Genomic DNA, 15683 nt, shown 5'->3' with positions numbered 1-15683 from the left:
TCTGCACAAGGGAATAAGTTACTTCAAAATGAGCAGATTTAACAATTGAACCATTGATTTCTGTTAACCTGAACATGAAAGGGACGATTCATGAAGCTGTCTGATCAGCTCAATCAATGTATCTTGCTGAGTTTGTTTGAAGAGTATGTACAGCACTGTGATTTAGGAGTCAGATCTCTGTTGCAAAATCTATAAATTTCACCAAAACAGTCCATGACAGGAAGAATTACCTTACTTTACAGTGCTTTTTATCCAAATAATGTGTTTGCGAGATACACACGTTCAGGACTCAAGTTGTGATCTGAAGATACTAGGCAGGAATTGCTGAATGTTTGATTAGAAAATTTAGTACATAGAGTATTTAGGAATATGAGGAACTGAACTGACTTTAAATAAAGGCTGTTAAGTATTACAACTACAGCATGTAGGGTATTCTTGAGGATGTAGGAGTAGTTAGCATTTCTTTCCATCAGCACAAAAGTAATAAATAAGCACAGCTTGCTAAGGCTAGATAGATTGGCAGGTGAGATGCAGTAGTTTTAATGTGTGATAAAATAATTGTAGAAAAATGACAAAAATCTCATTATGATGTTGGGAATAATTCTTTGAGGATATTAAATGTTTTAGAGGTTTTCATACTAGATAACATGAATTGTATTAGGCATAGAGACCTACGCTCCAAAACTTATGTCCACAAAGTTGTTATTGTGAATACTTTCCAAAATTTTACACAGGAAAATAGCATTTAATTGTTTTGAAGTCAAAAGAAAAGTCAAAATTACATCTCTTACGTTCATTGGAGTCCTCTGGTTTCACTGTAATTATATTCAGAGCAATGACTCAGATTAGACTGGCCTAGTTGACTGTAAACATTTGTTGTGTATTTCAAGTTTTAATGAAGGAAGAAGCAAAAGTTCCATGGTAAACATTCAAAACTGAAACAAAAATAGTATTGTGATGATATCTAACTTAAAAAATCTCCAGCCCTTGTAAAATTATTTCCTGCTTTGTCAGAGCACTGAAAATATGTGAAGTGAGGACCTTGTTATGAGATTCAAAAATAACATGTTGCGAAATTATGCTTCTTGAATTTCAGTATTAGTGGATATTCCTTGTAATATGAAATTAAATGCAAATTCATGATTTCATGACATTTGTTTGTTCCTTTTATATGACAAACAAATGAAAAGAGGTTAACACACTTACTGCTTACTAGATAGACTGATATTTTAGCATGCTGCTTGATTCATTTTAAAAGATATACCAAATAGGTATTGAAATTATAGACCAAACTCCTGCTCCCCAAATACACATGATGGTATTACTCAAGGATTAGGGTTCCACATGAGTAAAGTAACAAAACCATGGATTCAAAGAAAAATTACATTGTTAAATTTACCCTGGAAATCATCGTCATTCTTCTTCCAGGATACTATGACAGATTCTACTATCCTCCTGGAAGATGTACAGAAGATGAAAGACAAAGGAGAAATAGCACAGGCATATATTGGATTGAAGGAAACAAACAGGTAAAAGTTCTCTTTATTTAATTTACAATCATTTGGGGATGTGCTTTGACACACTTAGTATATCATGTTCTGTAAGCTGCATTCACATAAGTCTAGACTCTTAGAGAACACTTGTAGTTGTGCTTATAATTTGGTTTGTTTAGTAAAACTGTTGTATGCAGTACTTGAAAGGCTTAAGAAACAATGGGGACGTGCAAAATCAAGCTTTGTGGATATGCATTTTCTTAGCATTTAATTGGCTACGTAGTTCAAACTGGGTGCCATTCCCCATGCTGTTTTTTTACCTTTTGTCCAGTAGTTGTCACAGCAGACTGTCATAATACATGTATTGTAACGGCATGAAATGCTGTAACCAGTTTGGCTAACACCAAGAACTGAATTTCGTCATTTAGAAGAAATACCTATAAACAAGAGAAGTATTTTGCTAATTTGTTTTAGAACATGGTTTCTTTCTCTTTTCTAGTAACTGTAATTTAGAGTGTAATGTCCTTAACATGTCATTTCATCACCATCATGTATCTCTCTTGTATTTTTTAAACACTTTTCTTGGAAGGCAATCTCCCCAGGACTATCATATGCTGAATGAGGACGGAGAACTTTGGCTGGTTTATGAAGGGTTAAAACAAGCCAACAGGTTACCAGACTTCTCAGAATGTTTTTTCTTCAATTGCATCTTCTTTTCTAGCTGTGCCCCTTGCTTTAGCTACAGCATTTCTTATGCTTAGAAAAAATATATATTCATTAGAAGAAAATCATCATACATTGTGCAAATTAGTTTTCTCAAACATAGTCCCCAACTTCTTCTACTTTTCAAGTTACGTTCCTTAAGAAGTTAAGATGGTGGCAACAACTAATAGGTAATTCATAAGAATAATTGCACAAAAATGGACTGTAAAATACCAAAAGATCCACAACTGGAAGAGATTTTTAACCGTGTATTATTTGTCTGCCTTTATGTTGGATATCAAAATTAATGTCCTGTACAGTTTGTCAGCCTAAAGAAGTGCAATTGTTTCCGTAATTGTAAAACTACTGTTGGAAGAGCTTCAGCATACTCTTTCCTTCCAAATGTTTGTCTTACTCCCCTTGCTCCAACTCAAGTTCAGTAAATTTAATGTTCTTCTCCCACATCTCTCTCTGCAAGATTCAAAATGTAACACACATGAAAGCCAACAAAGAGAGAAGTTATCTGTAGTTCATCCTGGTGCTGTTCAGACCTCAGTACAATCACTGCAGCCGCTGCAAAGTCCACGTGCTGGTCAGGTCACTGGTGGGATTCACCTGGTTAGGGAGTTCAGTTCTGGCTGTGTGCGTGGCTGGGCCCCCTGTTCCTAAATGTGTCCCAGACTTCCAGAGTGGTCCGTAGTTGTGTGCTGGCACCTAATTCAACAGATTTGCAGTGCTAATTTTCTTAAATATACACATTTGGCAGCAGTAACTACAAAAGGAGCTATTTTGCAATGAATGCTACTAACTGAAGTCTTTCCTTTCCTTGTGCTTACAAATTCTGAACCTAACACTGTTGTGTCAGTCTGCAAAGGTCTAACTTAGAGCAAGCGTTCTGCAGAGTGTAACGTGAGAGTGATCACTCTGTATGTCTTCTTTCTTGTGCTGGCACTGTAGAGACAACAAGCTTTATAGTAAATGGCAGAGCAATGCAAGTAAATGACTACTTGCCCTCGCGTGCTTTATCAGTCTGGTTACTAATAAATGTGCCTGCCTTATGCATATTTAAACCCTGAAAGATTGTCTAATTGGACACTAGAAGCCTGTAGTAGTGTCACTTCCTGTGTGTGTATATTTATGAAATAATGAGTCAGAGCACTTGGACAGTGCCTTGCAAACAGGAGCTAAATCCACACAGTGCTGCTTTGAAGGAGGCTCTTACGTGTTATTCTCATTTCACATAAGAAGAATTTGAGACGTGATTTGCCCAAGGGGAAAGAGTGAGTCAGTAGCAAGGGTAAAGTAGAGATCCTGTATCTCAGTCCTGAGTTTGGTTCTGTCGTTAACCATGCCTGTATAAATGACAACCCTCTTCAAAATGTTTCTTTTAGCGTAAAAGTAAAAACTATTATTTTACTGTAATCTAATGGTTTCTGACTGAACTCTGACAGAAAAAAGATTTTCCTTTGTTAATGTCACAGGGACCTAGCTTAAGAGAATACACTGTCTTCATCTTACACAGTTTATATGATTTGATTAGAGGTAAAACCTCTCTAACCTCATTAAAAACAGAGGCAGTCTGTGAAGATGTAGTAATGTTTTTCTTACCACACATTCTCCATGGTAGCATACGTGCAGTATGTGTTCAATCACAAAGGAAATGCAAAGCATAGTCACCATTAGTTTCTCTCCACTTTTTGATCATACGAACGTAATTTAATTAGAAGGCATATTGAAGGGTTTAAAGAGTACTCTGCCTTTTTCATTTTCCTTTGCAAGCCATGGCTAATTGTTCCTGAGCAGCAGCTAAAGCTTTAGACTCCCTCTGAGAATTTGGAATGTGACTTTCTGAGTGTGTTCTTACAATTGTCACTCAACTTCCTTAGGCTGCTGGAGTCTCAGCTTCAGTCACAGAAGAAGAGCCACGAGAACGAACTGGAATCACTGCGAGGAGAGATCCAAAGTCTGAAAGAAGAAAACAATCGCCAGCAGCAGCTCTTGGCGCAGAATCTTCAGCTGCCCCCAGAGGCCCGGATTGAAGCCAGCTTGCAGCATGAGATCACCCGGCTGACAAACGAAAACTTGGTAAGGGCAGTGATGCTGCTGGAGCAGGCACTGGGACTCGCAGACTTGTCTGTGCCTGTAAATTCTCATCAGTTTTCAGATGGCAACCTTCCGTAAAAAATTGCTTGAACTGCAGTTAATTTTTTTTTTTAGGTAAGCTAATGGGAGAGAGAGACTAATGACTGCTGATGAACTCATTATTTCGGGGAATTTGTTAGTTTGTGGTGTGGAAAAAGCTCATGGATCCCAGCGTAACAGTACTGGTTTCAGCTGATGAGTTTAATCATCCCTAAAGAGAATGATTGATATCCATGGAACTCATAAAAAAATATTATTGGCAAGCAGTGGTGTTTATTCTGAAATACATTAGTTTATTTTGTTGAAAAACACAGATGTATTTTTTTAATTCTTCAGTGTAGCTTTTCTTCCCATTTCCCTCCCTGCCTGAAGCTACACAGATTATGCACTGTGTTAGGAGTTCCAGCTATTCAATATGTTTTATAGAAACAAATAGTTCCAGAAAAAGAAACTTGGTTAGAAGTCACTTGGCTGATTGGTGTTCCTTGTTGACTGCACAGTATTTTCGTATGAAAGAAAGGTCAGGTGAAACTCCTTTCCAGGTGAAGGCATATGTTCATCGTGTACAGGCTAGTTCATTTCTGGGGAAATTTTCCAAAGAGACCTATGTTGAAATATCATTGGCTTACCGCTGTTTATTAGCCTGGAATTTCTCTGTATAGTTTCTTCTTTGTAGTAGAATGAACCACACTACTTCAGGGAGAAAATTCCTAGCTCTGAGTGTCATTTCTTCCTCTAATCAAGCCACAGTGCAGTCTTTCCTGCTTACATATGTTAGAAAAGTTTTAATTGTAGGGCTGTTGTCTCAGTACCAAATCTTTTGAGGACAGCAACAGATAATTCATCTAATAGATCTTGGAAAATTGGTTGAAAGTATATTGTAAAATTGTCTCTCATTGGAAAAGGTAAATGGTGATTGTTTCCATCTTGGACAGCTCCCTCGTGCTGCTTAGTCATGTATTATGAGTTTTAACCTTTTTTTTCCACCAAGAGAACTACTCATCACATTCTGAGTTCCCAAGATAAAAGTCATGTAATTACATCTCAGGGGAGTTCTCTTTAGTTTCAAATACAGTGGATGTAATTTTACTTGTTAGATGTAGACTCATTCATTAGTATTTCACTTCAGATATTTGAGTAGTGCAAGGTTCCAAGTTGGGAATATACTTCTTTTCCTCTCCTAGCTGTAAAGTAGGAGGTTGTTTTTTTTTTTTTATTTTTGTTTGCAGGTTTTCCAGATGTGATATTAGAATTGCAGTATTCACTGCACTCCCATCTTTATTACCAGAAGAAACCGTCCTTTTCAGCTTCTGGCAAAGGTTACATTCCAGATTTTCATGGTATTATTACAGGCCATTTTTAAAAGATCTGACTGTTCTGCAACTCATCTACATTAACTTCTATCTGGGAGAGGCTGGAGTCAGTACCACACCTAAGAACTCAACTACCTAAAAATTAGAGATCCTTGATCATGTTTAAATCTCATTTCATTTATTTATATAGTGCTTACTGAAGTATTAGCGTCTCAAAGGGAGGGAGAAAAACAATCCTCTGCCTATTTTACAGTTTTATGAGGAGTTGTATGCAGATGATCCCAAGAAGTATCAATCGTACCGGATTTCACTTTACAAACGGATGATTGTATGTAGATCACGTGAATCCTGTTTCTCTGTTGTCTCGTTCGCTATTTCTGGACCCCACTAATTGACAAGCAAGCTGCCTCCCTTCTTGCCTTTCAAAGGAGATTCCCTGCAGAGAGCTTCACGATGCCAATTACATCTCTCACTGCTTTTTTTGTTAGTCTTAGTGTCCTCTCTGTAATCTGTCTGCATCTTTTTGATGCATAGTGTTGTTACTAATATGTCTTGCATTGTCAGCAAAGCAGTTTCTTTTTTGAACACTATTTAATACTGCCTTTATGCCCTGAAAAAGAAGTATGTGATGCAAAAGATGCTTAATTTTAAGGTCCACTCTTCACTTTAAAACTTTGATACATTTAAAATCAGCTCAGCAAAATAGAGCCTGATCATACAGAGGTGAATGCTGCCTGCAAACGCGAATAGCCAAATCTTAGCTTGAATTTCTTCATAGATCTCCTTACAGTGCTGACATCTGATGCAAACAAATCTATCAGAATCAAAATGCTGAACTGTTTAATCAGGAAGATTACAATTAGTATTTTTCAAAAATGAAAAATCTTAAGGGTAAAAGGGGAAATAAAAATAGTTGATCTCCATAATAATTAAAGATAATGAGTAGAGAGAGCACAATACCTAAACTTGAAAGAGTATCATTTATGAGATTCCAGATCTCAGTGAGATGTGAAATGTTTAATTTGTTTAGAGGAACCAGGGAGAGAACTGCATTTCTCCTCACATATTTGTTGTTCAGGAATCACATCCCTTCACACATATTTTCAAAAGTCTGTCAGAATTGTGTGTATTTTTTAATTTAATTAGAAATTGTTATATCTGACTATATTTGTGTTACTAGCAGGATTTCTGTTGTAAAATTTACCACTGCATTGAATACAAAGCACGGCCTTGAATCTTCTTTCAACAGGCCTATTATCTTTCTGCTTGTACTGCTTAGTATATTATATTCGGTTGTAAACTCTACTACATGACAGAGAGCAGTTTTGTGCCTAATTCTAAGTTGTTGCCACTGTTGCATTAATATTTTTCAATACTTTTAGAAAAAGCATAGTTTCTGTCATGATGCTTTTGATGCAAGGAGCTCATGGTTCCTTATTTTCTTAACAGAGCAAGCAAGTGCTTACAAAAGAGCATTTTCTTAAAGCTACTTTCAAACCCTTATCCTGCAATGACTTTCTGATTTTTTGAGCTTGAGGTTTTGCTTCCTTTATAAAGACTTTTTTTTTTTAATTTTATTATTTTTTTTAATTACAAGATTATTTTGTGAATGCACTAGCATAGGTCATATAAACATTCAAAGAAGGATTGCTGGGGAGTGTTCCTTGGAAAGAAAAATACTGCTTTATTGCAACAATAGGACTTTTAGGTGCTCGTTGTTGTTCAAGTACCAGAATATAAAGAAGCTTCCTGTAGGACTCCAGTTTCAGTCTAAGGAAATGCGATGACAATAAGTAATAGGGAGATGGCAGAACATTGTAAGAAATGTTGTATATTTTGCTGTTTGATGATTTTGGTACTTTTGAATGCAAGGTATGTTTTTTTCTGCAGATGTCTCTTTCATATTGTTATAAAATGGATAGGTCTTAATAACAAGTCAGTACTCTAGGTATGAATAAATGACTCAGAAGTACAGGATAGCTATTTAATAATAAAGAAAATTATCTCAGTGAGGCATTTGGAAGAGCAGGGAGGGAGGAAGCATTAGGAAGATGTGTTTGCAGCACAGACATTTGTCTCCTTCCTTAAGAACTGACCTAGTTTTGAGTGTCTGCAGAATAAACCTTAGAGCTTTGCCTTTGTCATGTTGCAGATAACTTAATAATATTTGCAATATTTGTCTTGTAGTGTACCAGCTTGCAAACCTCATCCAGAGGATGGCACCACTGTTCAGCTTTCCTACCACCTTGTAAACTCTAACAGCACTGATTTGTCTCTGTCACATTATGACATTTTCTCCTATCTTAATCTTTCTCTCATTCTAATTTACAGGATTTAATGGAGCAACTTGAAAAGCAAGACAAAACTGTTCGAAAGTTAAAGAAACAGTTGAAAGTATTTGCTAAGAAGATCGGTGAACTTGAAGGTACTTTTATATTTTGAGAGAAAGGAAAAGATTTTTTTGTGTGTGTGTGATCCAGTCGTCATTATATCCATCTGTCTTAGTGGGCAGGAAGACATGAAGTCTTTAGCAGCGTTAGCCTCTGTTAATTGATTACAAAAACAGGAGATCCACTCAGAGCTCCCTGTGTTCCTTTATAAAGCTGTAGAAGATTTGTCATAATTTGAAAGCAACGAGTAAGAGAAGGCTGATGCTTCTCTGAAGGCAGAAACCATTTGAACATAAAGGAGTGTTACCTGGTGCATTTGTGTACTCAAAGACAGTATCTGTTTTTGTCAAGATGAAAGCAATATTAAATATGAACCAGATAGAAATAATTTACACAGTTTTTCTTTGATTGTGAATTTTTCTATCACTGGAGCCAAGAATGCTGAGGTTGCTTTTTTCCACTTGAGGTTTCCTTTTTCAGAGGCTGGCCAGACTTGAATATGAGAGTGCTGAGATATGCACTAAGATAATTTTATTTTTTATGAACTTCAAAGAGAGTTGCCTTAGGATCTCAGGACTGCTGAGACTGAGAACTTACTATGTCTCTGCATAAGTGAAATCATTGTAATTGTTAAAAGGGGTTAATAATGTTAAAGAGTTAAAATATTAATTTGTTTTCAAATAACTCAGATCCTAACCTTACAGAAGCTTTTTATGGTCATCACTCTCCAGAAACAAACTCATTGGCTGATTAAGTGTTTTGCTGCATATTAAGATGGAAATTAGTGACTTTGTAGTCTTATCCACTCCACTGTTTGAAAAGAACAGGGCAGTCAGTGATACCAAGTTAAAGTTGAATAAACAGCTGTATATAGTCTTTGGTTACTGGTAGCTCCAGTTTGGATTTCTACATTCTGTATCCCATTTTACAGGTGTATACATTTAGTAGATTTACAGGATGCACAACAGTTTGCAGAGATTTAGCTCGGAGGGTTGTGAGAAGAAGATGTAGCTTTCATGGGATGAGATCAAGTTCTGCTTTTCAAAACCAAAGTTTTTTCTTTCACCTAACAGTCCTTACCTTGATCCACGAATTTTCTTGCTTTTGCTCTTCATATTCTTTACCAGCCTGCTGGAGTGTGTGTAGCATTGTTGTATGAATGCTTGGTTGCTGGTTGAGGTAAACCTACCACAATAGGTAACAAAGATTGGGCTTAAAAAATGCTGACATTTTGCAGAAGAATTAACAGTGACCCTTGCAGTGTTAATCTGGGATCAACTGATTGTAATCAACTAATATAAAATCACGCTTTTACATGATAAAATCCAGGGTATCAACCATTAGTGTATTAGTGGATGTCATTCATACACTTCCACTCTTCTTTAAAGGAAGAATGCTACCCAAATACACATTTATCAAGAATCGGTCTTCTTGTTTAATAGGAGTTTTGTTGCTAGGTGTTACCCTGAACCAAAGAAAAACATGGATTAGTTTTATATGATGGAATTCTTCATTAGAAATGTTAAACTTTCTTTCGACATGCATTAGTTTCACTAGAAAACATTATATTGTTTCTTTTCATTTTCCTTCTGAAGTGGGGCAGATGGAGAACATATCACCTGGACAAATCATTGACGAACCTATTCGTCCAGTCAACATTCCGCGGAAAGAAAAGGACTTTCAGGGGATGTTAGAATATAAGAAGGAAGATGAACAAAAACTGGTCAAAAATCTTATTTTAGGTAAGCATCTTTCCCATTTGAAGCCTCCCATGCTCACACATACTCTGAAAAATAAAGTGAACATAAGATGCGCAGCGTATTTTGGTTTCAACAGTGTTCAATCTATCTGAAATTTCTAAATGTCTATTGTAACCTAATCTTCCTTCCTGATTAACATAGTGTGTGTTATTGTGTCCACATATTTTTAGCAGGCATTTACATTCTGTTCTGATATTTTATCAAGAAAGTGGCTCATACATTCTTCTTAGTTTTGTTGTTAATTTTTCACTGGCCATATATAGATATATATGTACAATTAACCGGGGAAGTTGCAATTACAGTGTATAACAGTTCCCAGTGAATTTATGGATGACAAAATAATGTGTGTTTGTTTTTCCCAAGAGCTGAAACCACGTGGGGTAGCTGTCAACCTGATTCCAGGACTACCTGCATATATTTTGTTCATGTGTGTACGCCATGCAGATTACCTTAATGATGACCAAAAAGTGCGGTCCTTGTTGACTTCCACTATCAATGGCATCAAAAAAGTGTTGAAGGTTAGTCTGCTTGGTTTAGGAGAATGTTAATTGGGAATTTCCTTTTGATTTTATGTTAGAGGAGTGAGGAAGGGGCTTTCAGTGAATTGGCTCTGGATTTCTGATCAGTAAACTCTTCCCACTGAAGTTACAAAAACTTGTGTTAGCAAGCAACAAATTGCAGTGATAGTATTTTCTCCACGTAATACCACAGATGCTTTGAATCAATGAAAAAAGGACTGCTTTATTATTATTTTGAATAGTTGTCCCCCTTGAAGCTATGCCTTTAAAGCTTTGGATGCAATCACTTGCATAGTGAGTCTTTGTAAGTCTTTTCCAGAACGCTTCATTAAAATGCTTCATTTGCAGTATTGGTTCACAGATTTCCTCATTTGCTTCATCTGCAGATTTTATTGATGATAATGCTACTGCCTGAAGTCTTTGCAATGAGTTGGCTAGAAGAGTGTAGGCCATGGGGTATGGTGAAGGCAATAATAAGAGATAAAGATGCTTTATGCTCTGTAGAGACTTTTTAGTTTTTAAATAAAACAGATGTGCTCAAAAAAACAAGCTACATGTTTTGAAAAAAATGTTCAGTAAATAGTCCAACAGGAGCTTAGATATTCAATAGAAATTCCTGAACAAACATAAGTGAATGAAGTGCATGCTATAGAGGTCTGAAATTTTTATTACTCAGACAGATTGTACAAGTATCTATGTTTAACTGTGATGAGGATTTGTTGTTTTGTTCTGTTTTCCATATCAGGCTCCCAAAATGGTTATGATGTAAGTGACATTGATCAAAACTGAATTGTTCTCAGCTCCTCCTGCTGGCCATGCATCATTCCTATCCTTTGTGTTGGGCTCTTCTCGCAAGTCATTGTGATGCAGAAAGGTTTTTTTGGGAATACAGAATCACAGAATGGCTAAGGTTGGAAGGGACCTCTGGTGATCATCTAGTCCAACTTCCCTGATCAAGCAGGGTCCCCTAGAGCACGTTACCCAGGATCCTGTGCAGACAACTTTTGACTATCACCAGGGAAGGAGAGTGCTGGAGCAACTCTGGACAACCTGTTCAGAGTGCTTAGTCACCTTCACAGTAAAGAAGTTTTTCCTCATGTTCAGACAGAACATCATGTGTTTCATTTTGTGTCTGTTGCCTCTTGCCCTATTGCTGGGCACCACTGAGAAGAGTCTGGCCCCACTGCCTTGACATCCTCCCTTCAGATACGTATACCTTCAGATCAGATCCCTCCTGAGCCTTCTCTTCTCCAGGCTGAGCAGGCCCAGCTCCCTCAGCCTCAGCCTTTCCTCATATGAGAGATGTTCTAGTCTCTTAATCATTTTAGTAGCCCTTTGCTGGACTCGCTCCAGGAGCAAATGTCCCTCTTGTACTGGGGAGCCCAGAAGTGGACACAACGCTCCAAGTGAGCTCTCACCAGGGCTGAATAGAGGCCCTGATCACCTCCCTCACCCTGCTGGTAATGCTGTTACTAATGCACCCCAGGACACCATCAGCCTTCTTGGCTACAAGTGCACATGGCTGGCTCATGGTCAGCTTGCTGTCCACCAGGACCCCCAGGTCCTTCTCCACAGAGCTACTTCCCAGCAGGTCTGCTCCCAGCCTGTACCAATGTATGGGGTTATTCCTCCCCAGGTGCAGGACACTGCATTTGCCCTTGTTGAATTTCAAGGGGTTCCTCTGTGTCCATCTTTCCAGCCTGTCAAGATGCTTCTGAATGGCAGCACAGCACTATGGGGTTGTCAGCCACTCCTCCCAGTTTTGTATCATCACAAGACTTGCTGAGGAGGAACGCTATCCCTTCATCCAAATTATTGATGAAAACGTTAAACAATACTGGACACAGTATTAACCCCTGGGGGACACCACTAGCTACATGCCTCCAACTAGACTCTGCTACTGATTGCAACCCTCTGAGACATGCCATTCAGACAGCTCTCAATCCACCTCACTGTTCATTTGTCCAGCACGCAGTTGCATTGCTCTGTGATTTCTACACAGAGCAGTTAAGAATGGTTTTGTAAAAACAGGGTGTTTTAATAGTACTCTGTCAAAAAACTTGCTTTTCTGATATGTCACTGAAATACAGTTTTACAAAACATCAGAATCTGAGTAGCTACAAGAAAATGGATTTTAAGTGTTTGTCTAACATTTTATTATTTTACTCCCCTTATCAGTCTTTGCTGAAATGTGTTTGTTTTTATCTTCAGAAAAGAGGTGATGACTTTGAAACGGTGTCATTCTGGCTATCCAACACCTGCCGATTTTTGCACTGTTTGAAACAATATAGTGGAGAAGAGGTAAGCAGTGCTCCTACTCTCTTTTCTTTTGCTCTACAGTACTCTTGAGAGCACTACACTTTGACAAAATCCTGAAATATCTCAAAATTTACTCAAAGCTTCTTAAAACAGCTACGCTTTCTGGAATGATGGTGATGATGTCATTGGAAAGCACTAGGAGATAAAATTTGATCCAGTTTCACTTTATTGCAGGCTAGGGCGCTACAGGTTAGATGGCATTGTACTCTTGAAGGTGCTAACCCAGATTAAGTAGAAGAATCTGTTTGCTACCATTATGATGTTTGGTAATGATTCACTAAAATTCCTATAAAAAGGCTATATTTATCTCCTTAACCATGGTATGGCAGGCCATTTTAAGTTTGGCGGCTATGATATATCATATTCCTTCTTCAAACCTAAATGGGATTTTGACTATAAATGGCCAGGTGAGAATGCCCATGTTGGAGTGGGAGGGAAGGATCTTACCAGCCAGAAGGCTGGCAGAGTTTGTTCCTCTGTCAGGTACTCAAAAGTTTCACATCAAGGAAGCAGACATTGCATAAGTCAGAACTGAAAATCAAATCCTAGTATTAGGTAGAATGAAAATTTCCAAATTAGAATTTTTAGGGGCTGCGACTATTATTTTGAAAGTGTTATTTGTCAGTTGCATGAACATGTATAAGTACTGTCTTTGTGTGATTTTTTTATTATTCTATTGAAGCATTTATTTCTGTTATTTTATTAATTCAGGGGTTTATGAAGCATAATACACCTCGTCAGAATGAGCACTGCCTCACTAATTTTGACTTAGCTGAATATAGACAAGTACTGAGTGACTTGGCTATTCAGATCTACCAACAACTTGTCCGAGTGTTGGAAAACATTCTGCAACCAATGATTGGTAAGGCAAAGCTGAATTCTTTAAACTTCACACAGTAGTACCAAAAAGACAATTGTGATGGTAGTAATACGCTGTATCTGATATTTCTTCATAAATGCTACAGTTTTATTAATAGTTCTTGTGGTATTCTGTTTATAAATGACAAGGACTACACTGAATAGCTTGGATTAGAGGAAAAACTAAACTGTGTCTGGTTCTTCTGGCACTAACAGAATAAATCAATTTGCATTATTGATGCTTGTCATAAATCATGTATTTACAAGAAGAACCACTACTAGGACTGTCTGACATCTGTGTATTGGGAAATATCCTTTGGAAAAATTGGACTTTAAATTACACGAGAACTCAAAATGAATACAGAGGAAAAAATGGCTGTCTGTCATGATAGACTATTAGCAATGAAAGAGCTAGCAGTGGTGAAGCTTGCATTCAAATAAGCTTGCATTTATTAAAAGTACATTTAATTTTTCCTGTCAGACAGTTCTCTCACAAATTTTCATTATGGCTTCTGATCATACCATTTAGAAGAATGGAACATCTCTTGGTTTGCTGACACTGCTGCTTATATGATCATGTGGAGGAAAAAAGCATTTTCTTGAGCTACAGTTAGACCTTCCATTCAAACACACATGCTGGAATCTTTGTAAAACCCTGTAAGCTTAGATTTTGCAAAACATAGTAGGACACTAAGAAAATTGCTGGAAATCATGATAGTGTGGTTGGCAGAAAGCCCAGCATGCTCTTTCTGTGTAAATACTAAGTTTTGCTGTTTTGCACAGCATGCTTGCATGTAAGTAATTTGCTTTTGTTATCTTAACGCTGTCAATCAAATGCAGTTTCAGGAATGCTGGAGCATGAGACTATCCAAGGTGTCTCAGGGGTGAAACCAACAGGGCTGCGGAAGAGAACATCCAGCATTGCTGATGAAGGAACCTACACTTTGGACTCCATTATTCGGCAGCTGAATTCTTTCCATTCAGTGATGTGTCAGCATGGAATGGATCCAGAGCTCATCAAACAGGTCGTCAAGCAGATGTTCTACATCATCGGGGCTGTAACACTTAATAATCTTCTTCTGCGCAAGGACATGTGCTCATGGAGCAAAGGAATGCAGATAAGGTGGGAGAGCTTATGTCACACTGTTCTTGAATGTAGTGCTGAAAATCTTCGTGTGTTCTTGACACTGCTGAATACGTTTTGAGCGAATAGCAGATATGCTATGAGTATTTTTTTTCTTTCACATGCAAGCAGTTGTGGATGCTGTTAAACTGATTTTGAGGGGTTCAGTTAAAACGAGCTTGGCTGATGTAGGCTAAACCCTACCTAGCTTTCAAGGAAACATGGTAGAAGCAAAACAAAAGTATTTTGTCGTGCAGTGGGAATCAGGACTGAAGGTGAAATGTTGATACTTGCTTTCTCAGTTTTTAGGCAGTAATGACAACTGTGCCTGCTGCATTCTTTGTATCTTAGTGGCTCAGTGGATACCTGTTGTGTTCATCTATACTGTAATTTTCTGCTTCCTGTTGTAAAGCCATCTTAGACTATTCCTACATTTGGCATCAGTTGCCCAGTGCATTCTACTGGCATGTGCCAGGAAATCGAGCGAAGGCATTCCACTCACTCAGGGAACCACGAAAAGCATCACTGTACATTTCTGACAAAATTTCATTTGCCTTTACTTGTCACATTTCTGTGATTAATAGGAACAAAAGCAGGGAAAGGTGGAAGTGAAAGTCTTTGGCCACAGTTTCTAACTGTTTTGAAACTCAAAATTTCCTGCCTCAATCAAAGGGAAATAGTGTGAAGACAAGATCATGGGAAATCATTGATGTGAAGGAAAAGCATATGAAGACAAAGAGCAAACACTATGAAAGAGAAATTGCACATGCTTTCAATTTAACAGTAATTAAGCATTAATGTCTTGGTATTCTTAACTCTTTGTACAGATACAATGTGAGTCAACTTGAAGAATGGCTACGTGATAAAAATTTGATGAATAGCGGGGCTAAAGAAACACTGGAGCCCCTCATTCAGGCTGCACAGTTGTTGCAAGTAAAAAAGAAAACAGATGAAGATGCAGAAGCCATTTGTTCAATGTGCAACGCATTGACTACTGCCCAGGTAACCAAACTCTCATTGTCTTTTCGGCTGTCATATTTGAGCGGTTCCTCTGCTCTGTCAGTG

At 37.7% G+C, this 15683-nt stretch overlaps 1 protein-coding gene across 8 annotated transcripts in view; it reads left to right on the top strand.

Annotated features, from left to right (window-relative positions):
* The window catches only part of MYO5A (myosin VA), a 103929-nt gene that overhangs the window by 81852 nt on the left and 6394 nt on the right, over positions 1–15683 (top strand). For 2 of the 8 annotated variants that reach the window (XM_080607485.1, XM_080607484.1), the window contains exons 29-39: positions 1429–1529; positions 2083–2163; positions 4082–4280; positions 5904–5978; positions 7982–8075; positions 9636–9782; positions 10164–10318; positions 12530–12619; positions 13349–13499; positions 14336–14618; positions 15446–15620. In XM_080607485.1, the coding sequence (XP_080463611.1) occupies positions 1429–1529; positions 2083–2163; positions 4082–4280; positions 5904–5978; positions 7982–8075; positions 9636–9782; positions 10164–10318; positions 12530–12619; positions 13349–13499; positions 14336–14618; positions 15446–15620 (1551 nt within the window). The remainder of the gene's footprint in view (positions 1–1428; positions 1530–2082; positions 2164–4081; positions 4281–5903; positions 5979–7981; positions 8076–9635; positions 9783–10163; positions 10319–12529; positions 12620–13348; positions 13500–14335; positions 14619–15445; positions 15621–15683) is intronic. The other 6 variants (XM_080607489.1, XM_080607488.1, XM_080607487.1 and 3 more) reach the window with 3 other exon arrangements.

Source organism: Anser brachyrhynchus, assembly GCF_964034855.1.
Source record: "Anser brachyrhynchus genome assembly, chromosome: 11".
NCBI classification, from domain to species: domain Eukaryota; kingdom Metazoa; phylum Chordata; class Aves; order Anseriformes; family Anatidae; genus Anser; species Anser brachyrhynchus.
Note: the sequence above shows the minus strand (reverse complement) of the source record. Positions and strands in the feature narration are given on the sequence as shown.